Consider the following 26,302-nt stretch of genomic DNA (forward strand, 5'->3'; position numbering starts at 1 on the left):
AGAAGAAGTTGTTTTTACTGACTAATAAATATTTAAACACACGATACACTAATCAAGTTTTTCTTTGAATCAAAAGAGAAAAAAAAAATGGTATTTCGTGTACTTTCGTAACTGTGAATCATACTCCTTCAGTTTAATTGAACTATAATGTAATTTTAATGTAGTTAATTTAATGTGTTAATGACAATATCGTTAAAACGAGTCGTAGATTGTACGATTATTATTAAACATTTTGAAATATTTTTTTCGTTACAAATAAATAAGAAACCGTTATTCTTTTGCCTTGTATAAGAAAACGACTTTTTTCTTGGTTCTGACTATAAATAAAATCATAAATAAGATATAAAACCAACCGCATACTGATTTTGGTTATGCTGTATAAAAAAAACAAAAATAAAAAAGTTATAATGTCAAATACGCTTAACTTTGGGTTCATATAAAATTATCGCAAATTTAAATTAACAGAACACATATATACAAAAAACATAAGTAATGTTTTCATTTAAACTCTTGATGTGCATTAAGATATTTTTATAAGAATAATGCATAAAAAAACTTATTTAGAATAATTACGCATTACTAAAACATTTTTAGAAATAAACAAATTACAGTCACGATTTATTTTTTGAATCATCCAGATTAATCTGCATTTTAAGAACGTATGTGAGGCCAAGGCTTTATTGATTTTCAGTATAATCCTACCGAAACCGCTGTACCGTCCTTTACATATATGCGCTTTTCTAACGCGTGTTAAAGATATTTCCGTCGGATTATAATAAAAATCTTAGCAAAGCATTGCCAACATTCATTCAATCGATATTTCTAATAAATTGATATATAATTTCACTTAATAATCCTAAAGAGACTAATCTAAATAATGTTTTTCTTATCAACTTTCTTTTTTTGTATTATAGAGTATAATCTATACAAATAAATAAAATACGGGTGTCTGTTTATAATATTTAACTAACCGCTTTTAACTACGTATACATAAATATGGTAAATATACCTTACTTACATTTTTTAATTTTTTTCTGTCTCTCTTTATTGCTAATCTCTGAAATGGCTGGACCGATTTTGACGAGACGTATACTGGCAGATAGCTGATGTAATAACGAGCAATTCTTAAATGAAAAAAGAAACACTTTATAAACAATTTTTTATGATATTCTACACAGTCGAAGTCGCAGGCACAGGTAACAAAGAATAAAAAAATAATTATTAATGATGACAGCACAAATTTGTTAAGATGACAAAAACATCAACATATGATATGTTTAGAAAGCCAAAGTAATGGATAATAATTTATATGGATTTTACGGAAGACTGGACCGGACCAGAACCATAAACAAACTTTAACAGAATAGCTACAAATAGATCACTTTATATTCCAACGCAGGCGCATTGCAATTTTTGGCAATGGCAAATTAAATAAGGAATAAGCACTTGAAGGTTTTTGACATGTCAAAAATTACATAAAGCCACCATAAGTGGAAGCCGAATCTATACATCAGTAATCGTATCAGGTAAATGTTAAAAAAATATTAGTGTGGGGTTCTTCCTAGGGGCGACAACTACCAAAGCAATAACGACAGGAAGTCTGTAGTAGAAGTGTTTATTTCATTGGAGCTACGCCCCTATTTATACCTCTGTCTATAAAGAATTATATTTCTCTGGAATTCCCCTTTTCGATGCGCCGCTGAAGATGACGTAATATAGCTAAGAAAGGGACTAATATATAGTCATGCAATGAAGTGCACCGCCCGCCAGCCCGCTGATAAATGCACGTGCGGTAGACAATGCGAAACACAACTACCGCCGTTAATCTACTCTACACGTGTTTCACCCCTCCACGGGGCATCCCTAGGAGATATTAAACCAACCAGTGCCAAACACCGAGTCATCCGAGTCGACTACATATTAGTCCCTTTCTTAGTTAGTATGGCCTTCCGCGTGGTAACGCCTGAATCTATTAGAAATGTAATATAGCTCCTACACGGGGATAAAGAGACGAGTCATTTGTCTCCAAACGATAATCAAAGTCTACATTTATTTTTGTTTAATATATGTTACAGTAACCTCCTATAGGACGATTGTTTGAAGTAAAATCATCATCGTTATCATGAGCCGTAGACCATCTGTTATTAGACAAAGGTCTCCTTGATAGGTTTCCTTTGAAGAACCTGTTGATAGCGACCGGCATCCTACCTTTTACCACAACTTTATTAATGAAATTGTTTACTAATTTCCGTTGCGGTCTGACCAGCAAAGTGTCGCGTACGTTCAAGTCACCCAAAATACGTCATCATGTCAGAAATCGTCTATAAAATTAATAGAATAATATTGGAAGATAGGAGAATATAAATTCGTGAAATGACTGATGCTATAGGCATCTCAAAAGAAAAAGTATATGACATTTTACATAAACATTTGGGCATGACACACTCTTACACTAGATTCGAATTTCTTCAGGTGAACGTGCAATAAAGTAAGCACAGCAGATGCCTATTTTGAAAGCCTTGAGAACACCTATCATTTGGAAGGAATAAATATTGAAAATAAAAGAAATAAGTTTATTAATTATGTTTAAAAATAAAACGCTTATTTGTCGATAATATTTTTATTCAAATAGTCACGTATTGAAACAGACAAAATACAAATTATAGCAAGTATCAAAATACATTTTTTTAAATAAATACCCCTCTCCCTTGTAGGTGGAATTTTGTAAAATCTGTTCTTAGATGAATTCTAGTTGGTGCAATGTATATTCCTACCAAATATCAAGTATCTAAGTCTTATGGTTGTGAACATATCGTGATGAGTAGGTAGAAATAGGTAGAAATCTGATAGTACTAAGTCTAGTAAATATGTAGTAATCCAAATTTTAAGAACGCTTTTTCTTACTTCATTATGATTACGTTATTTACTATATATATCTAAAGCCATTAATTTTTGTATAGTTTATAAGGTACATTATTTGACAGCAAATGACCTGTACATGAAGTGGCAGGAGGCGGGGCATATAGTTCGTGCAAGCGATGGCCATTGGGGAGACGTCACGTGGTCACCACTCCAGAACCTGGAGTGATGACCACGTGACGGTAGACGCGCCGTGATTAGGCCTGCCGCTAGGTTGACCGATGACATTGTTAAGACATTGAAAAGTCGCTGGATGGGGGCAGTGCAAGACCGTTCATCGTGACGATCTGAAAAGATGAAAAAGAACAAGATCTATACATTTAACTCTTTTATTTTTTTTACACAGATAACCAATCACTCTATATTATTTATAAGTTGAATAAAATATATTTATGTTAAAAAGTTTGTCATCAAGTTAACCTAACCTTTTTATACATTATTTTTTAATTTTGTTTTATTATCTATCTCAAAATGCTCTTTTTGAAAAAACTATTACCTTCACTGTATAAAAATCATTAAAGATTCTTTGTAAATAATTAAGTACAGTCTACTGCCTACAGAGCATCCTTGACACTAGATCGATACCTTAATACGACACGACCTGCAGTTCTGCAAGTTCTCAATTCATAGACAATATGTAAGATTATATATAACACATCAAATGACCCGATGAACTTCGTTCCACATAACAGCCATTATGTTGACCGGAAAGTAATGTCGCTTTCTTAAGTTAAATTCGCACGACTACATTTTTAACAATTTTTTTATTTCTAATCAACAATATATTCACCCTTGTTATCAACAACCTTCTGCGATCTAGTATATAAATTTTCAATGCCGAAGCGGTAGAAGTCAATCGGTTTTTCTGTAAAGAATGTCGACAGAAACGACATTACTTTCCAGCCCCCCTGATATGAACAGATTTCGAATTTTAAAGTTTACATAAAATTATTAAATCCTATTTTTTACACAGCTAGACTTATGTTTTGACATTCTTTAGTTTTTTAATTGATGGTTTAACACTATTTATCCCATTTTCGACAATTACAAATCAAAACAAAAAATAAATAAAAATGGTCTAACAGTTCTAGAGTTATAATTTACCACTAATGAGAAATATGCTTCTGTTTGCGTGGGACAGGTTCGTTATAGCTTTGCCATAGGTGATCAGACCTCGGTTACTGAGTCATCAAAATTACTTATTCTATTGTAACACAAGACAATAAGCAACACCATTAAACATCTTTATTCTCTAACATAAAAGAAATATCCTCACATACTCTTATGTGAAAGTAAGGTGAAGTTATGTGGAACTGACTAAAACCTTTATGAAGTACACGATACAACACAATCCTGCTCAGTCACTAAACGTAGGGAGAGCAGCGTGTTGTAATACTGAAACTCCAAGCCTTCGGCGACTTTCCCTTCCCAGCAAAAATAGAGTCGCCTCGTAACAGCTGTACGCCTCGAGCTAGTATCGCATGTTTCTCTTAACCAGGGGTGAGCAACCTTTTTTTTATCAACGGGCCAGTTTAAATTTATAATTTTCTTGTCTGGCCGCAAATAATGTAATTTAAAAAAAACCTTACTATAAGAAAATATACAAATTTAAATGCAAAATACAAGTAAAAAATAAGAATAGAAAAACGAATATACCAGAATTTTTTTTTTCTATACTACCTCTATGTAATAAATACCCAGTTTTCTAATCATGTATTATAAATGAATTGTTTCATTTTAGCATACACCACCAATTTATAATAATTAATTAAAAAAAATATATATGAGAGAAAGTCGATAAAATTAATTAATTTCAGAAATGCTTGGCGGGCCGCATGACCATGTTTAACGGGTGGCAAGCGGCCAGCGGGCCGCGTGTTGCTCACCCCTGATCTTAACTTCACCGTAGGTCACCAAGCTACGACAATGGAAGCATGGTCACATAAAAGCGTTAAAGATTGAGGAATCAATCAACATCTGATATTTTTTTTAATAATAGCTTGAGGACTACGTATCCAGAGTCGAGTATCTCCTAGAATGACAGAGATTGATAGATACCCACCAAAACTTTAACCATTGCTTAGCAACATTGAGTTTAGTTATTTACTTACATAAATATTTATATATGACTTTAAAACCAAAAACTATTTTTACGATGCACATGGTACCTACACGTAATTTTAAAAACCGGTTGTAGATAGTTAATTAAAATGACATTACCACAGCCCAATTAATACCGTTTATAATAAAAGTAATAACCATGTGAATTATTAAATATGTTTATAATTACACTTTAATGACATGCTTTAAAAATTGTCTTTATGTGTTATAATTTCTTTTTTAACGTAAACGTAGGGAACCTAAATAGTCATGTAGATAAAGCGATAAGAAAAATAACTATTACCGTCAGCGGTTTATAACAACAATTATATCTATCACCAGTGTTTCTCAAACTGTCACATAAGAATAAAATCCATTGGTGTCGATCCATTTCACTTGTGAAAATTTTAAAGGCAGAGTTAAAACTGTTGTAAACATATTAGAAAATAATACTTTTGTTGCGTCTCATATTGCAGCTTCAATGTGGTTTATTACGGCTGTGAATGTGGAATATATGACAAGAATTTAGGAAACATATCATACTTTTTTTTACCAAAAAAATATAATGATCAAAACTTGGCCAACGAGATATTCTTTATTTAAAATTTCTTCTAATCAATTTCATCTAAATTCCGAATATATTACTTAACTCTATGTAAAAAAAATAAGTTATTTATTTACGTTTACTATTATTTTATAATAAATGTTACAAAATGACAATTTCAAAACTGCGTAAACAGGAATAATCTTATTTAATTGTCAATGTCATTATTGCTGCATCCATAGTGCTTGTTGTGAATTTTGACAAAGAATTACATTTATATTTAAATTAAATTTTGTAATGTACTTTATTATTAATTATGAATAATAATGTCTTTCTTTTACTTAAGTCCGATAAAAGGCGATATGCCTCTGTATTTATTAGAAACAATTATAACAAAGAGGATAGAATATTTAAAAAGTATTTTAAGACAAGAAGAAGCATTTTATAGTGAATATATGGTGGAGGGCGGAATATTTGACAATGTAGGGTATTTCATGTTGTGTATTTTAAGCATATTAAACAATAAAGATGAGTTTACAAGATTTATTTTACATTCAGAAAAGGAACTGTTTAAACTGAGGCTAAGATCATTATCTGCTTACGACTTACGTTGTTTTTCGAAAAAACTATTAAGAGCTATTCGAAAATTAAACACAACACCCACATATATAAAACCTCTTCAAGTTTTGTGTCAACATTTAATGTTAAGAGAACTTGCACATCATGTTGGGCAGACACATGACGATAATTGCTGCATGTATAGCATTCCAATGAAATTCCAATATTGTTTACAGCTAATAGCTGCAAGACAAGTTGAAATAACAAATGGTATAGCACGAATAGCATGCTGCAAATGGAAATATTTTTTAATACAACTTTTTCATACTCAATTAAAATACAGATTGCAAAACACTAATTTGACCAACTTACGAAATGACATGCGAGTAATGGACTTGTTAGGAAGACTCAAGGAACAACTTTTTAATCTAACTTATCACCCACGTCTTGAACTCAAGAGTACAGAAGTAGACCAAGCATCAACATATTTTCCACCATGTATGCTTAACCTCCATAAAAATTTACGTCAAAAACATAGAATGTCTCATATACATCGGTTTAATTATAGTCTATTTCTAAAAGACATTGGTATGCCTATAGAAGAAGCTATTTCTTTTTGGAAAACAGAATATAAGAAGCCTAGTGAAGCACATAGCTGCTGCCACAACTGGGATAATGATGAGAAAAAATTTGTCTATGGTATTAGACATCTTTATGGTTTAGAGGGTAGTAGAAAAACATACACATCTGTAAATTGTCAGAAAGTCCAATCTTCGGAATGTTCAATTTCTGAGGGAGGTTGTCCCTTCAAAACATTTGATTCAAATACTCTATTAAAACTTTTAAATGTAAATAATAATGAAATACTATGTTTACAAATTAATGAACTAAGAATACAAAAGAAATATATCTCAGCTTGTCAAATGTACATGCAAAATAAATATAGAAATAATGTATTATATACAGATTATAGCTTCAATTTTAGTCCAATAAAGTTTTTTAGAAACGCTATAAATAGCAACTAAATATCTGGGATATTTATTTTATTTTCCTAATCAAATAAATATTAGTTAAAAAACAGCAGTGATAGTTATAAAAATTTAGAGGGGTCAATGCACAGCTTATTTTTCGGCATAGGCTGATAAAGCTGTTACACCTATTTCCAATCATCCTGTATAAAGTAATTGACCATAAATGTAACATTAATTTATTTTGTTCTGAAGGAATGTGACATGCCAATAAGTTCTACTAGTACAATCTACTAAGACAGTAAACTATATTTAATTTTAATGTGTAATAATCTGAATTTTGAGAATACTTTATATTTCTATTCTAATTTACTATTACATTCTTTATTAATTCTGTAACCTTTGATTTTTGGATACAATGTACAATAAATTAATAGCAAACAAGCTAAATACACCCTTTTAAAGGTTTTGCACTAATGACCTTGTATGTGCAATATCTGTTATAACATTAAATAAGATAAATAGCTGAAGTCACTGAAGGCGACCTAGATCACAGTTTAATATTACATCGATTATTTTTTGTCTGGCTATGTAAAAGGTATAGTGTATCCAAAAGTAATAGAATTAACTGCAACTTTAGAACTCACAATTTAAAAGAAAATTTTTCTGAAAGATGGGTACACACATGTTCGTACAGGGCATCAGTAATAAATTATAACCAAATGTTTTACTTTTCAATATCATAAACTTAATAACTAGAAAATGATCAATAAAAATTTGAAGTTAGTTAAATGATTTTCATTTTGTTTGACTTGTAAGTATTCGAAAAATAATTTTTGGATACTTGCGCCCAGAATGTCGAATTTATTTTCCTTTCTATACATCTTTATATCACCACAATTCTTTATATCATCACAATTCTTTGCTGATATAACTGCTATTCATAAACAACATCATAATTGTATTTTGTCTAATCCTGTAAATTAATAGAACTATTTAATAATAATATTACCCAATATTTATTTATTTAATATATAGCATCATGCTGTTAATTTAGCAACAATATACAGATTGTTATTTAAAAAAAAAAAAAAACAAAAAAATCTCTCGTGTATTCGGATATTAAATCATAATCAGATTTTTATGACATATACATATATAGATTTTTTTAAAACTTAGGTCATCGAATGGACACTAATTGAAGGTACCTCGACAAGTACACATGTGGTCGACAGATATAAAACCGACAAGACATTTGGCCGATACATAGAAACAATGTTATATTTTCCAATTATAATTTTTTTTCTAACATTCATATAATTCATTAATTTCAATATTTTATTGAATAAGGGTTAATTATCAGTAACAATTTATATTTCCTGTCCTTTTATACGCATTTCCGGTAAAGAACCTGTTGGCCGTCACCAAAATTTTTCTTCTTTGATGTTTCTGTCGCTCAAAAAAGACTAAAAATTTTTGGTTTTATGTCCGGACACAGTAGTTAAATGCTGAGAATGACCATAGACTAATTTTGTTTTTCGGGATGCCTCATCTATACAAACGTCAAAAAAACTAAGCTTATGATAGCTTGTCCGTTCGTAATAATACGTATAAAACGACATAAATCACAGTAATTAAGTTAATTAAACTGATTAACTCTGTCAATTGGTTGCGGCCAATGTATTAAAAGTTTTGTGTGGTGTAATTCTGTCTGATTTAGCGCGAAACGAGATGTGCGTTGTTTGTGTTGTTTGACATGTACCTATGTTGGGATATTTCCTAAATAGAGCTTTCATGTTGGGTTTAAAAATAACATAGTTGTGTCGCGACGAAGCGGGCGGCGGCGTCTGATCGTGTGCATCGGAGCCCTCGCCATGGCCACTAAGTCTCGGCTAAGATTTACCTTGCTTATACTGGGTAAGAGATATTTGTATACACAAGATATTTATCAAAAGACTTTAAGATATCTCTGCCTTCATTAGCTTTGCCCCAAGAGTCATCATTTACGAACCTTAAAATTATATTACGCTATTCCAAGGCTGTATTGTTTGCTCTATTAGTACATTTAGATAAGACACAATATATAAATTGTTATGGACCTTAATATAAGCTCATATTAACGACAATCTATTGCTTATAATCATTTAAATCATGATTTTTATGCAAATTTAATAATTGAAATAAAGTCATTGAAAGAGAGCTACTTAAAAAAACAAGAAAAACCCAATATACTTACCAAAACTCTTGTTATATCACTTATTAGAAAAGTCAAATCACAGCATTATCTGTTATATGGTTTATGAATACATTATAATTAATTGTAAACCAATTTAAATTTGATGTATTATTAGACAACACAATTTCATATTTAAATTACAATATTAATAGGAATTTGGGAAGTTTATTATGAGACACATTTTAAAGATACTACTTGTTGCATTCACTATTGGCCACAAGTTTGTGTTTAATGAAGATTTTTACAATAAATTATATTAAGTACATTTAAAAAGCTGTATTTGCACTCCTACATATTGTATTGTTATTAAATAATTGTGACAGTCATGCTCTTTGTTATATTTATGATAAATCATTCTATAAAGGTCTATTAAAGGATTAGTGAAGCTCCTTTGTAGGCAGATAAATTTCACAATCTGTAATTGAATACTAAATAAATGTTAAAAATTTTAAGAAATTATGTTTATTGCAAGTGTATAAATAAATTTAAAAATATGTGTATACAATTAAATTATAAAATTCTTTAAAATTTGTTGAATACCTGGTGGCAGCACTTCTTAGTAATCCTTTTAGATGCTAGTTAATTAATGGTCACCAGTGTTTGTATTTCATGAGTGGAATGAAATTACTCATATGAGTATGTTTTCCAAAAGATTTTAAATGATTCCATAAATAGTTGCTGTTAAAAGAAATCCTTCAAAGAGCCACAAGAAGCTTGCAAGCCAGAGCTTGGCCTATCTGATCTAATATTTCAAAACACTAATGAGTGCCACCCAAAGACTACGCTTCATTAATTATTGTTTTGTTTGGCATTAATTATTTCATTAAACATATTTATTACTTGTGTTTTTATTAACTCAATCTTTTTCTTTTAAATAGAAATTATGTAATATTTTAGGTATTCAAGGAACTGTGCTAGCAGCACCGCCTATGGATGAAAATCTTCCACCCAGACCAAAAGGAGGTGGAGTAGAAACACACTATTGTGAATTCTTTAATGAATCCACAGCTTGCAATAAAACAAAAGACCCAAACTGTTCCACTGAGGTGAAGAGGGATGAATGTCAAGCGATTGAGACAGATAAGAGTAACCACTGTTTTACCCTTTGGCACTTCAACAATGAAACAAATAAAGCTACTGTAAAAGTCAAGGGTTGTTTCCTGGATACTGTAGCATGTAATGATAGAGTTTCAAATTGCCGACTGCACAACAGTAAATTGCCACTTCTTCATTGTTGCTGCGAAGGTGACATGTGCAATGAGAATGCTACATTTCCAGGATGGGAAGCTGGCATCTCATTACAAACAGAACTGCCTCCAGAGAGGGTACCTGCATCACCCTTGCCGACTCCAGATGATGACACTAAAGCTGTAATAGCATATACATTGACACCTCTCTTCATACTGTTTGCTATATTAGTTGGATGCTATCTTCTTTATAGAAAACGTAAAGGAAGCTCTTTTGCTGAATTAGCAAGTGGTGAGGCATCTTTATCACGACCACCCTCTGCCGGTGGCGGTATGGAGAATGAAGCAGGTGGTTTGCTAAGTCAAGTTACATTATGTGAAGTACGAGCAAGGGGGCGTTTTGGTGCAGTTTGGAGAGCCAAGTTAGGACCAAAAGATGTTGCTGTGAAAGTTTTTCCATTGCAAGACAAGCAGTCCTGGTTAGCTGAACAAGAGATTTTTCGGTTACCAAGGATGGACCATCCAGACATTTTGCATTATATTGGTGTTGATAAAAAGGGGGACAATCTTCAGGCAGAATATTGGCTCATCACAGCTTACCATGAGAAGGTAATGTTTCATCTTGCGATTATAAACATTTTCACTATCAGATAATTACAGCTAAGATTCACGCTTAGTTATGATTAGTGGATATTATATATCTTTCAGATTTTATTCCTGGAACTTATTGGTTTGAAAACAGGTTCTGACAGGCTTAAGTGAAATCAGGTCAACCTGCAACCAGAACCTTGGTTAAAGTGCGTAATCACTAGGCTACCATATTCATAATATATGTAGAACTTTATAAGTCTTAATTAAATTTTTACATACTTTATCCATATAAAGTAAATTAAAATAATCCTTGCATTATCTAAATTTTTATACACACAACCTTCAATCCTATAAGATTCTTCTTTATCTTTAAAAAAGAGTGTGATAAAATATTTAATGTGTGTGTAAGTGATAGTGTGACCTAAGGTTTAGATTAAGATTAATTTTTAAATATATATGTATTACTTTTGCATTGTTTGTTACTTCAAATTGTATATGCACTTGTATGATAGTAATTATAATGTGTTATATTCCATAAACTTTTTATATAATTATTGAAATTTAGATACTTGCTTTAATAACTAGATCTTTAGTAAATTTTGACAAAAATAAATTTGTGTAACTAATCTTATAGATAAGTATAATTAAAACTCTGCACTATAAATATGTTATTAATATCAATAAAAATAGGTTACACAACAAGAATTTTATGTTTCAGGGTTCTCTTTGTGACTACCTGAAAGCACACACATTGACATGGGCGGAGGCTTGGCGCATTGCCGCATGTGTTGCAAGAGGTTTGGCGCATCTTCACGAGGAAGGCGGCGGAAAACCGGCTGTTGCGCATCGAGATTTTAAATCAAAAAATGTTTTGCTAAAAAGTGACATGAGTGCATGCATTGCTGACTTTGGACTTGCTCTAATCTTTGTTGCTGGAAGAGGGTGTGGCGATGCGCATGGTCAAGTTGGAACACGGAGATACATGGCACCAGAAGTACTGGATGGAGCTATAAACTTTACAAAGGATGCATTCTTGAGAATTGATATGTATGCATGTGCGCTGGTGTTGTGGGAGATTGCTTCCAGGTAAGAATTAAACTTGGCAAAGAGATTAAGATAAATAAATAGACCTAGGTCAGGGATTGACAAAACATGGACTTGAATTCCACATGTTGCTTCTTGTCTACATTAGCTTTAATGCTGCAATAAAGGGAACTCATAACTCCTTTGTCAGCAAATAGCTTTATGGGACTCTTCCTAGAGCCAGTAGGTCTTGAAACACAGTAGAAGTGTGTATATTCATTTGAGCTTCGTCCATATTTACATCAATGTATATTAGGAATTATATCTATATGGAATTCCTCTTTTCGATGCGTCGCTGATGATGACGTAATGTAGCTTCTACAGTTTTAAATGCATTGACACCTATTATTACACTATATATTTCCAATCATCAAGATCACTGAAAAAATATGTTACATTAATTATTTCTATTGTACTGCAGCAGGTTAATGCCTTCTAGTAGTACAAAGTCTGCAGGGATTAGATAGTTAACTGTAATTTACTAAAACTTTAATGGGTAGTAATTCAAATTTTAAAATTACTTTTACTTACGCCACAATTTTTATTTTTTCTGAAACCATAGATTTTCAGATAAGGTGTACCATAAATAAATTGACAGCTATGGAGTTATACGTCCACATCTTTAAAGCATTTACACCGACTAGAGTAAACCCTGTATATTATTAGGTCTTTTAAATTTTTTATTTAGGAAGATAAGGCATATTTAAGTAAGAAAACTTTCTAATGAACCTAGTTATTTACACAAACATATCAAGTTTTAAAAATTGGTCTTTTAATGACAATGTTTGAGTATTCCTGAACTAAAAATATCTTACCAATAGCTTACATGTTCCATATAGATATTTTTTTTAATTAACTATGTTACATAGATTAAAATAGATATAAATTTACAGCCAACTTATACATCAAGGATTTCACAATTTCCTTTTACCAGATCAGTTTACAATTGACATAAAAATAGCACGTATTTATTTTAATGAATTTGCCACTATAGTGCCACTGAAACTGCTGTACCACACCTAATGAAAGAGCAGCGAAGTGGGGGATGAGAAAAAAATATAAGCGTCATCGTAAGCGTAGATGGTAGACTGTCGAAACAAAGCTGTCTTCGATATGTCCCCGTCTAACTATGCGCGTAATTAAGGTGTACTGCGATTTCTGTAACACTATACCTGCCTTAACAGCAGATTTCGACTTGACTTTGATTCATGGGACTCGTGTGTAGGAAATTTTTTTTTTTGTTAAACACCTGAGAATCATTTATGTAGCAAAAGAAGCGTTATATGTAGTAGACAATACACACAGATTAAAAAATTATGTTGACATTATTATTATGTGTAAGTTATGTTGACTTAATTATATTTTTTAGATGTGACGAAGGAGGTGCCGAGCCAACAGCACAGTACCGATTACCTCTAGAGGAAGAGGTAGGCTCCCACCCGGGCTTGGAAGAGATGCAGGAGGCTGTGGTGCAAAGAAAATTGAGACCGCATATCCCACTGCAATGGCGTGAACATCCAGTAAGTATCGATGGTTATTTGCGACAAGCTTGATGATATATTGAACTTTATTTAAGTAGGCAATTACACATTTATAATTGTTTATTATTTTAATATTATATGTAGTTAGTCATTATTGGCTCGGAATGTGGATATGCTGAGAAGAGCCAGCTAGAACCTCAACAGCTGCTTTTTTAAATATAATTTAAAAAAATTTATGTAAACATTATAATATCAAATATGTAAATGCGTCAACAAGTTCCACACATTTAGATCAATTAAAAATCATGAATGCTATAATATGATTTATTTGATAAAATACTGTTAATTTTAGATGTAATACTAAAAAAAGGAAGATCTAAGATATCTTGTAAACTATTATAAATTCTGTCTTTACTGCTGTCTGAGTGTACACAGACCCATGAAAGATGTGTTAAGTTATAGAAGGCGATATACTAACTTTAAAAGTTTAATTTGATTTATTATGTTAATGCTGTACCCGTGTGCAGTTCGTGCAGAATTAAAAAAAAATAGTTTATCATATTTTTTCAAGAATTTTACAAAAATTAAAGTATCCTATGCTACACCTTTATCGATCTAATGATCAGATGCGTGCCAGTATAAGTCCCGTCAAAATCGGTCCAGCCATTTAAGAGATTAGCTGGAATAGACATACAGACAAATTTTAGAATTTTCTAATTATTTTATTTCTTCTGTTATATATTCATATGCATGTAGTAAAAAACAGTTTTTTTTTGTATCTGTAGCTATTTTTAATAAGAATTTAAATATATATATTATACGCATAAATTATATATATTAAGGAGCAACCATTATAATACCAATTTATGTGAAAACATATTTCAGATAATCTCTCGATTGTATGTTATTAATAGCATCTAGAGATCTTTTTTGTACAATAAAAGAAGGATTGATTTCGACGACACTTTTCCGTAATAAAATTCCTTGAGATAAAATACTATGAAAATAACGAAAATAAACGAGTCAATAAAAAAAGTAAAATAAATAATTCAAGCCACTACCAATCTTTTCTAGTTACTTCTTTATCCAATTGATGCATTTATTTAATGGTATTTTATTTTTATGTTTACACACTTTCATGTTTGAATAATATATAGTTATCATTTGTGTTTGTCTAGAGAAAAATACCAGAATAGCCAAATTTGATTGAAACTATGATAAAGATAGGTCAAGTTTTACATAAAAACTATTTTAAAACGTATTCATACTATGAAGCTATTTTTAAAGTTATAACAACTATACTGTTAACTTAAAGTGACTTTTTATTAACATGAATACTGAAATTATTTTATATTTCGTTTTTTTTTTAATAATTTTTATGTTAATATATAACTATTTGTTCCTCAGGGCCTGTACGTTCTCTGCGACACCATGGAGGAATGCTGGGACCATGATGCAGAAGCTCGACTCTCGGCCTCCTGTGTTCTGGAGCGGGTGGTCGCACAAAGACCGGCCACAGCAACTGCCCCAGCACCAGCACCATTCTCCCAGGACACCACTCCTCTTCTAATCCATGAGCTAGCTGAACAGCAGATGTGCTGACCGGTGGTACAAGATCTGCCCTTGATAGAGTTTTGAGGGTTTGAGAAAAATTTTAGTACAATGTTTTGATTTGATAAATTCATAGGTCCATACCACAATAGCAAAATAAGCACTAAACGAAATCAAATACTTGTTCCTTTACAATATATGATATGACAAACTTGGTGAAAGTGGGTAGGTAAAATTAATAATGTTGAAAATTATAGCAGAGCTATACTAAAGTATTGTATTAACGAAATATCAGTAAGTACTACTGCTATATGTACTGTATATAATATATTTATATAAATAACAAATCAAAGATATGAATCACGGTTTACACAATTTGCACATTAATATGATTTATATTACATGACAGCATGAAATAAACATATACTGCAATGATTTATATAAATTTAACAATTATGTGTAACATGATTTAGGGTGGGTATATTCTCAAAGTACAGAAATACCGGATTAGTCTGATTTGTCTCATAATTTTCTTTGGCTATTACCTAAAAATAAATTAATCAATAAATATTTTAATCAGGTTATATATAGATGCAATCTACAAAAGCACCCGGACTTTGTAAATTAATAACAAGCCTACATTACATAGGCGCGATTCTTACAGGCTAATTTCACATCCACAGAATAGAGATAAAAACCAGCAATGGAACAATGCAATAATTATCATATATTAAATTGAAAAGGAAGTTAGCTAATTAGGAAAAAAAATTAAAAAGTTAAATCATAATACATCTATTAAATTTTCCACAGCAATAGCTTTACAGTTCCAATAGATCTATCAAATTAACATCTCTAACTCAGATGTATCTTTGATGGGGTAAAAGTGGAAGGAGTAATTTATTTTCTCACAACTTGGCCAATAGTGTTCCATTTAAAAATATAATATAGTTTGTCAGCATTAATAATGCAGTGAATTTTTTTTTGTCTACCTGCCTAGCTATGGCTCTAGCCTAGGGGTGTCAAACTTGCTTAATTTTAATAGGACCACAAAAACAAATTACTAAAACTATACCATATTGATATGAAAATATATTTCAGTATTCAGTGGTATTGTTTCATCTCTGTTTAAGTGAGATCAGTCGAGTAGACTTTTTAGAAAAGGGGATGTCAATTTTAAAAGCTTGGGCCAAAACAAAACAATGCTTTAGGTGTGCTGCAAAAAATATGTCCATAGAAACAAATATTTTGATTTTAACTATACATTGTAATAAATTTTATATACTTGACACCCCTTTTCTGCCATTATCTATTATTTCGAAAGAAATATTACTGCCCCAATATTTTTATTTATGACTTCACAAAGTCAAATTGACTGGGCCGTAAAAATGTTCATCTTAGGCCGCGAGTTAGACACCCCTGCTTTAATCAATCAAACAAGTGGACACAACCGTCACCTTCAAAAGCATGAAATCTGATCTCTGTTGATTCGAACTAATTACTAAAAATTTTATTTCAGGGCATTTTTAACGCAAGTGAACTATATGGCGTCAATATGTAACGCATGTTTATTTATAAACATTAAATTCTAAATCATGTTTTGTGGATGGATTTTAGTAACACGCCTGTTTTTGTGCGGTATATGAAAATTTCAATCAAATCGAAACATAATTGACGATATAAACGATAAAAAAATAATGTTTGATCGGACATTTACTTTTTTTAATTTTTGATATGTACATGTTTCGTCGCATTACATTCGCCTGTGCCATTAGGTCGCCGAATTAGTTTTATGCTATTGATATAGGTTCATTGTTTTTTAACGAGTAGGTAGAAAAAATATACTGATCTACGCAAATGACAATTCCGTAAGGTTTTGAATTATTTTCTGTGTAAGACTTTTTTATGTGGACTCTATATCATATAAAATATTATTTGTAGCTACTCATGAAGTTTTTTTAAGATTTTTTAGTCTTTTTTTAAAGCGGTCCCTATGCACCGCACAAAAACAGATTTTGTTGTAATCAGAATTTTAATTTGTCGACTAAATAATAATGACGTTAAAAATCAATCAGTATTGACTGTACAATTGCATATTAGAGAGACCGGAAAGTAATGTCACTTTATTATTAAAAATTCACACAACATTATTAACAAGTTTTTATTTCTAATCAACAATAATATATAATTAATATAAAAATAATTATATTTCTAATCAATAATAATACCTTCGTTATCAAAAACTTTTTGCCGTCAAGTATACAAATCTTTAATGCCAAAGCAGTAAAAATTAGTTTCTTTGTAAAATATGTCGACAGAAACGATACTACTTTCTGGTCCCCCTAGTATATTGTTGAGTCTCAAACACAATCAAACCTAGATTTTTTACTTTATTCTTTACATTATTCTTTACATTATTTGACGAAATGTAAGCTTTATTTATGTATTAACAATAATTACATTATACCAGGATTCTATATTCTATACAATTATCATTTAATATAAGTTTTCTACTAATTTTGTGGCTCAAAACTTTGCAGCATTTATATGAAAAAAAAAGTATGTATTATTTTTATAAATCTAGTCTTGAATTTATAATCAGATTTACTGAAATTATCTCCAATAGAGGCCTAAAAAAATTAATTCACTAAATATTTTATTTTAATACTGGCCATTAGAATAAGTTTATATGTTTAAGTCGTTAAAAAATATATTTTAACTATTAATTTAATATTATAATCAGATATCGGATATTCGGGTGCATACAGATGATTGATTGGAGATTTAAAAGCTTCAAAGGAGTGAATATACAGCTTAGTTTCATTAAATTAATGTATGGCATACACTATCTAAAAAATAAATAACATAATCATAATATAGCAAGAAAAACCATTGTCAAAAATGGGATTATTATTAGCTATAAGCTATAAGAGTGAGCACATTATATAGGGTGAGTGTAAATAATCATAAAATCCTTAAAGCTTTTGATGATAAGGTTGCATTTAAGCAAATATGTAACCAAGACGACAAAGTAAATATACATATATATTGACAAAACTTGTTTACAAATAATACAATACTGCGTCGCATGACAATTAAAACAATGTAAAGTTCGCTGTATACAAGTCCAAACCGGACTGGCGTCAGTGCAGGTCCCTCACTGTCCTTTCTTTAGCCTCTAGCGACACCTATATCTGTTCTTTAGTGTTTAATTTCTTCAATTCAATATGTGTATATACAGCCCACATGTGATAAGCTCAAAAATACCACTTTACCTCTATGTACCTATAAACAGTCACACAGTACCTTTACCTGCTTATTTTTATGCTTAAAGACAAATTTAATGAATTTATAATAGAGTACTATTTAGTCACATATGTATAGTCAAGTAACTTGCCCATTTAAATCTCAAGATTTTTTTCAATACAAACGTGCTTTCCACCTATGCTAAAAATTCAACTTCAGGTATATATATATATGCATCCGAATACCCAACTGATTATAATTATTATTAATTTGTTAAAGTGATTTTTTATCTGTTGTATTAATAAATCAAATCTTTTGAAGCCCCATGATTAGGAAGACTGCCACTATTTGATATATTTTGTAATAATCGCCATTTTTTTTAAGTTAATTTGGTATGCTTGTAACTAATGACGAACAAATAAAAGCAATCGATTTAGTTTAAGTGTAAAATATCTAAGATAGATATAAAGCAATGGTGAGTAGTTGTAAATTACGAAGTATTTCTGCATAGTGAATTCTATCAATTCTTTAAATATTGTCGTTTAGTGAACTAGGTTATCTTTAAAGGAGATCATATCATCCGATGGTATTATGTTGAATGGATGTGCTTTTCTTTAAAGGTAGATTTAATGTCTAAATTGTATACAAGGAATCACATTTAGACGAGTAACTGAAAGTAAAATTATCATTGGAAATGATTGTGATTAATAAAGCATATTCGTTTTATAAAATATCAAAGGGCTGCCACTACAATTGTTGCCCGATGCCATGAGCATATCACCACCCATAGACTAAGCAATGTTGCCAAATGTAAATATGATCAAGGTTAGCTATAAGTATTTTTGTCTGGATGTCTGTCTGTTGAGTTGTGGTCACATCGTCTGCTTTGTTGATTAATAACCGTTATAATACATTTAGCTTTATTTGTAAATAAATGTATAAATGGCCTAATTATTTGAAATTTAAAACTATTTGTGTCAGCATTGATTTGTTATATAAATTTTGTGTAAGCTGTTTGAAATTTGTCAATTTGTACATAATGCTTCAATTGTTATAAATGTTATATTTACATTGTTTTTAATAAGCTCAACAAGGCTTTGTTATACACTGTAAATTAGAAGCTTCATATTAGACTTAATTGTCTTTATAAAAACCTATGTGTTTTCATATTTGTATACTTTTGTATACAAATTATTGATGTGTCCACAACTTTGTAATATAAATTTTGTCGAAAGATAAGCTAGCTAATGTCCTAGATTGTGTAGGAAATTCAAAAAAAAAATATGATTTATGGAATTCTTACGCGCAAAAGAAGCGAAGTAAGTGACCTCTGTCGTTATTTTTTTTTATTTTCTTCTATGAACGTAAATGTCTGTTGAGAATTGATGTATTAAAATATATTTTCTAGACAATTTTGCTGTTTTATTAAGATTCGATGCTTTATTTTGATCTTCCAAATAATTCCTAGGATATTTATTTGATAAAAAATCCTGTGACATTCTATAAAAAAATTCTTTGTTAACTTTAAAGATTTATACTGGATGGTTGGTTATAGGTGTAAAGGCTTTAAAGGGGTAAATTGCAATGCTTATTTTATAGCAAAAATTATCCAAAAAATTAATACTTACAAAAACAATAAATAATGTAAGAAACAATGTTTTCAAAATTGGAATTACTGCATTTAAAAATTGTTTTTTGTTTATGACAGATATGTCATTGCAGACTTTGTACTGATTTTCTTTAGAAAAAATAATGAATTTAACATATTTAGGAGTGATCACATACAAAGATGATTGGAAATTAATGTAACCGCTTTTTGCTGACATTCAAACTTAACGCGAAATAATTTAAGAGAGGGAATTTGTTATTATAGACATAAAAAACAGACAAAATCGGTATTGATACCAAGTATTTGGTAAAATTTCGTTGGAATTATTTTCTTCTGAAGAGGTTGGCGGTATTCATTAAAAGTTGGGTATCTATAAAAGAATAAGAGAACTTAAAAATACGCGAACGAATGTATACTAGTCAACACTTCAGGTATAGGATGTCCACTGCTGAACATAACAGAACACACATAGATTTCCCACAGGACTATTTTTTTTTATTTGGCACCGTTTGTTTGGCCTTTCATGGCACCATCTTAATATAAGGACTTTCTTTCAAAATATTTTTCTTGTAATTTGTTTTATTAGCATTCTATATCTCTCATCCATCAAAATATCTTGTATTCTCTTTTCCTTCACTGCTCTCTCAAACAGCTTGCTTACATAAAATTCGTGCACCCTTCCACATTTCATGAACTTTTCATTAATTATATTTTTATAGTTTTATTTCTTATTTTCATTCAATGTATTGCTCCATAATTTAATATTTTATTAAATAAAGATTTCATTTACAATTAAGATTTTATATTATTTTATTATCAATTCACCAAGAAAGTGCAACATCTTTCATGAGGTGACTGATTGAGAGGTGATGTTGCCGCTGGTGATTTATTCTCTCAATTCTATCTCAAAATCCCGTCCTTTTTGTCCTCCACATATGGGACAACAAGTGACAGATGTATGAGGGATTCTTGTGTTTATACTTATGTAGGTCAGAGAATCCCCTATGCATGAACAATTGGACTTGACACTTAGAACTAGTGGTTTCAGCTCAGATGGACAGACACATTTTGTGCTGAACTAAAGAAGGGGTTTGCAAATATAAAAACACATTCAAAGTATGAAAAATCCGATTCTTTAATTTCCGGCAACACTGTCCAATTCAATGAACAGGTAATATACAGTCATTTTCGTTTATGGCAACATATTGATTCTCACAAGATCAATCCCGCGTTGAGCAAACTATCCGACCTATAATCACCTCTATATGTACATCCTTCAGAAACTAACATTCTGTGAGAAACATACGCTGTGGGACTCGAACGGGGAACAAATTGCGTTCATTTTATTTCAATATGCAGTTTTCTGAAGCATAAATCTTGCCAGTTAATGCTTCAAAATCGTCCAGTCGTGAGACTTGATAATATATTTATTTGTACTTAAATTTATAGGTTTTTTTATAATAAATTATACACAAAAAAATATTTTTCGCAAAGGTTCAATAACTGATCTACTAAAAAAAAATCGACAATGTTTATTCAGAGACATTTTAAAATGACAATCTTTTTTATATAGCGTTTCAGTTTTAATATGTTTGCAATAGAAACAAGTAAATAATGTATTGCTTTGTGGACACTTCTATATAAAAGAGTATTTTAAGCCCAAAAATAAATCCGATCTATTTAACTGTAACTTCTTATATAATTTAAGGTTAAGGATAATATTAATTTTTTATCAAATCATTGTATCTGGAAAGTAAAAAGAATGTAGCATATTTCTATATGCTACCATCTTTTTTTAATCACAAATTCAAGTCATGAACAAATCAAAACTGTAATATAGTTTATATTAGCAGTTCAAGTTCAGTTTTGTTGGCTACGGTTTTCTAAAGTTGCCTTTATCGCACAGCGCTGAGACATTTAGTGTGTATATAGTTATTAAAACCAAATGTGTTTATTACACATTAATATTTCTTAGAAACACATTTCCCACATGACAAATAATTTGGTAGGATATCTTGTATTTATTTGATATTAAATCCAATGTTTTACTTGACTGTCATGAAAAATCTATTTGGATTGAATGCAAATATAAACTGTTATGTAATAATGTGGTGGATACTTGCATATTGAAATAAATTGAGAGTATATGTCAGGGAGGGATGGAGCGTCGCTACGAGTGGTTATTCATCTCTTCTTCTGTATGGCGGGTTGATGCGCGGAGGCAGTCTCCGTGAGCCTTGTAATCTATAGGCACTGAGACAGGAAGCTGGAGAATGCGTCTCATTGCATCCCTTACTCTCGCCGCTGCCGCAGTGTCCGATGCTGTTTTGTGCCATACTGCTAAATGATCCTCCTAAAAATAAACAAAAAATTTCAACAAGAGATAAATTCAAATTTTAATTTCGCGCCAAATCATTTCAGTATGGGCCTATATGGTCCATACATTACAAAGAATCATCATCGTCATGCCAACCGTTAGACGCCCATTGTCAGGCAAATGCATTCCCCAAAAATCCTTGACCAGATGATGACCAGTCTTTAGTTGCCTGCATCCGTGTGTCATCTTGTGACTTTGACTATGTTGTTTGATAAACCTAGTGTAGGTATATCCACACCGTGTCTAACGTTTGATCGTCGCTACTGGAGAACCTTTGGGCCCTAGTCACCACTGCCACTACAGATAAGCAATTCTTCACAATATACCTAAACAAACATAATATTTGAAAATTATTGAAATTGACAGATTAACAAACCTGGAAGCGCACGGATAAAACAATGCCACAAAGCTCAGGACCAACCATGAACTGCTCTCCAAGCATCGCCATGCACAGTTCCTCCCACGCACGCCCCGTCTGAGCCTTTCGCAATCTGACCACCTGCAAGCAAAAATAATTATATATTACATATTCTTCTTTTGTTTGTGACATCACTAATAAAATTTCATAATGAAACTATTGTATTCCATGGGGCTGTTCCTATAAAGAATCTTCCCTCTGTAGTGGGGGAGATAGCTTAGTGGGCCAGAGCGGTCAAATAAAATGTGCCGTTCACTATTAAGATATGTTTATGAATATTTAAACAGCCCTTGGACTCCTGAACATATAAATATATTAATAATTTATTTCCTATTGTAGATATACATCAATTTATTTGAATTTTATCATTATATTAAAATTCATAATTTTTAGGCTAATTTGTGTAATGTAATATTTCTAAATAATTAACCATAACCAGATACATCTGTTAGGTTATGATTAATTGTAGCCTATTTTATATTAATAGTCTTTATACTATTAATTTATGTTATGAATACTATACAAAAAATATTATAATAAATACCAAACAATGATAACTATCTTCCACATTTTTGGAACACTGTGTCATTTTCAAATGCCTAATTTTTACTTTGATGTTAACATGAATAACTCTGCTATAAATAATATAAAATATTTTATACTGCAGTGGCATGATTTTATTAGAAAATATCACTCTTTGTTAAACCTACATGATTTTCACACAGGATTTTCAAAATCAAACTGGATATCCCGCTTTGAATGCGAAATATCGAAAAAAAAGAAATGAGAGGCGAATGTTAGAATTGCCATAGGATAATCATAATTATGCTGCAAAGAGTAATCACTGACCCATAATTTCGATATTTAGTTTTCGTTAAAACACTCATTTAACTCATCACGGTTTAGATGGAATACCTTAATCAGTGTTTATGTACTAAATAGTCATTTACAAACTTACCCATTTCCCACCATTAACATTGGCAGGGTCTTCCCACATAGGCTTGATGCCCAGCTTGAAGAGATGGAGGTCAGAGAGCGGTGGCAGCTCATCGGGGCGCGTTAGGTGCGTGTACAGCCCCCACCACTGTTCCACACTTCCCACGCGACCCACCATACGTAACGCCTGCAAAATGATAGTTATTTGTGAGAATGCTTAATGCATGTAAGTCCGTCTTTTATTCTTTTCAATTCTTATTATATAGTACCTTTGACTTAGCAGTACCAAAAAAGGCCCTGGTTTTGATATAAAACATATGAAGATAGACCAGCTACAATGTGTAGTATATTATTATAGTAATGCATAATTATTAATTTTATGTAGTCTAGAGCAGTAAAGATATTTAACCAAGTGGAATATAAAAGAAATATAATTTATATACAATGCACGAAATCAGTTCAAAAACATATTTTTCAGTGTAAATTGGAATAAACAATATTGTTTTAGCCCATAGACTTGCATTGTATGGCGTAGGCCTCCGCCAAAGATATCTATGGAGGACAATACCATAATTCACACACTTGGCATGTGGTAATCCCAGTGATTATGGCATGCAGAGGATGGAAGATGGAAACATCTGTGATGAAAATTTTGCTTGTGTAAACCTCTCATTAACTTGATATCACAAGCTAATGACATTGAAGAAAAAAAACAACTAAATTTTCCCATTCATACTTGTTTTTGATTTAAATGAGATTCTTGTGTACATACATAAAATTTTCATAAATAATAGTTGTATACATTCTTTTATGTAATTTCTTTAAATTTTCTTCTTAAACATAAGTTCCAACTTTTAGCTCAATCTTTTAAACTTGGTTTACAAAATAATTAAGATTAAGTTTATAGTAAGTATGGAATAGAGGAAGGAACAAGAGGTACATCTCTATAACACACTGAAGGATTTAAACCTTTTGAATGAAGAGCGAACACCAGTTCATTTGTGTAACGTGCTTTTAAAACAGCATAAGAAAGAAAACAACATTCCCAAGCTAACCAAATTATCAATAATTTGGTTAGGTTTGGAACAATATTTTTCATTATCGCTGTTTAAATGCAACAATAAATGGAGATAGAATATCTTGGTACTAACTCATTTATAACTAATTAAACTTATTGTGAATCAAATTGTAAATATATAGATATGTACATTAGTAATAAGTAGTAACAATATTGAAATGACTGAGACTAGCAAAAATAGGTCATGGGCTTAATTCCTGGGATACAATAAAAAAATTTCAATACAAATAATTAAATAATACAAATAAATACTGAATTGAAGTATAATATTATGTATTAATTTTATTGTATTGCCACTGCTCACAAGCAAGTTTCCAAAAGATGGGTTGCATCCTCTGCATACTATAATATTATAACTGTGATCGCCAACTCAGCTGCTAATCATGGCAATTATTGTATATCCCCGCATAGATATCTCTGCGGCAGGCCTATGCCTTGGTATGGGCATCTATGGGATGAAATGACAAGTGACAGCATAGCAATAATAATAATTAATTATTGCTTTACTACTGGCCTACTTTACCTAATCATCAATACTATCTAGTGGATACTATTTATTTATTCAAGTAAATTTTTATGTTTGCGTAATAAATATTTATTTTACTACATGAATGCAACCAATGTTCATTTTTATAATATTGTTTTATGTTATTGACATATGGAAAAATGAACTGTTTTATATATTATGACATATGTTATATTTATAACATTAGTCTATTTGCCCTATTTTTGTCGGATATAATATTTAACTGTGGTGATTACTAACCTGGCCAAAGCCCGAGGTGGCATCGGATAACTCGCGGGCGGGCGGCCGCCGGGAGAACCACATCCAGTAGCTATATTCCAATTTGTGTTCGTGCGGCGGTACATACGGTTGCACGACCTCGTCCGTAATATGATCTTCTTCATCACTGCTCCCATGGTTCTGCGTTGCACCCTCGCCTGACCCAGACCGTCGTTCAGGTACGTTTAAATTGTAGAACTTGCACATTTTCCGTTCAGTCATGTTATGCCAAATGCACTAACATGATTCCCTAACGGCCTAACCCTAGGACACGTTGCTTTCTAATCAGTATCGGACTATTCACAAAACGTAATTTATAATTTTATAACTACGCAACGTTTTTATTAGACCACTTAAATATAATTTATAATTATTATAAAAATAAGCATTCCATAATCAGCCTATTCCCTCTTTTTCAATGTATAACCTTTTTCTTTCCGTCATCAAAATTCAAACTGTCAAGTGACAGCATGGGTAGGGGACCGACGCGTTCTTTGTGAAGTAAGCATATGACCTTTTCCAAACTTAGTTATTTTAATTTAAATTACGCATAAACAGAACGTTGAAGGAAAATATGCAACTATGTAGTAGTGTTTCATAACTTATATTCAGCCAAGCCGACAGTTTCATTTATAGTGC

At 31.2% G+C, this 26,302-nt stretch overlaps 3 protein-coding genes across 4 annotated transcripts; 2 read left to right on the forward strand and 1 right to left on the reverse strand.

Annotated features, from left to right (window-relative positions):
- The first annotated feature begins 5,824 nt into the window (after window positions 1-5,824).
- On the forward strand, window positions 5,825-7,146 carry LOC137927145 (DNA primase large subunit-like). The gene has a single exon (XM_068770968.1). It carries the CDS (start codon window positions 5,890-5,892, stop codon window positions 7,144-7,146), a length of 1,257 nt encoding a protein of 418 aa, XP_068627069.1. The 5' UTR covers window positions 5,825-5,889.
- Window positions 7,147-8,667: 1,521 nt separating this feature from the next.
- On the forward strand, window positions 8,668-17,378 carry put (activin A receptor type 2 punt). Of its 2 annotated transcripts, XM_068767545.1 has the most exons (6): window positions 8,668-9,006; window positions 10,223-11,121; window positions 11,822-12,189; window positions 13,556-13,706; window positions 15,075-15,275; window positions 16,735-17,378. In XM_068767545.1, exons 1-5 carry the CDS (start codon window positions 8,964-8,966, stop codon window positions 15,267-15,269), a joined length of 1,656 nt encoding a protein of 551 aa, XP_068623646.1. In that variant the 5' UTR covers window positions 8,668-8,963; the 3' UTR covers window positions 15,270-15,275; window positions 16,735-17,378. The 2 variants fall into 2 exon arrangements, with proteins under 2 accessions (XP_068623646.1, XP_068623639.1); XM_068767538.1 differs by lacking the exon at window positions 16,735-17,378 and having other exon boundaries at window positions 15,075-16,140.
- A 3,802-nt stretch (window positions 17,379-21,180) lies between these two features.
- On the reverse strand, window positions 21,181-26,135 carry eIF4EHP (eukaryotic translation initiation factor 4E homologous protein). The gene is made up of 4 exons (XM_068767019.1): window positions 25,646-26,135; window positions 23,824-23,988; window positions 22,824-22,946; window positions 21,181-22,423 (listed from the first exon to the last, which is right to left on the reverse strand). The coding sequence occupies exons 1-4, from the start codon at window positions 25,883-25,885 to the stop codon at window positions 22,241-22,243; spliced, it is 711 nt and encodes a 236-aa protein (XP_068623120.1). The 5' UTR covers window positions 25,886-26,135; the 3' UTR covers window positions 21,181-22,240.
- Between the last annotated feature and the right edge of the window lie 167 nt (window positions 26,136-26,302).

This window comes from Battus philenor, unplaced genomic scaffold (assembly GCF_028537555.1).
Source record: "Battus philenor isolate CCGP_79_NKW_IND1 unplaced genomic scaffold, ilBatPhil1.0.hap1 SCAF_10, whole genome shotgun sequence".
Classification (NCBI taxonomy): Eukaryota; Metazoa; Arthropoda; class Insecta; order Lepidoptera; family Papilionidae; genus Battus; species Battus philenor.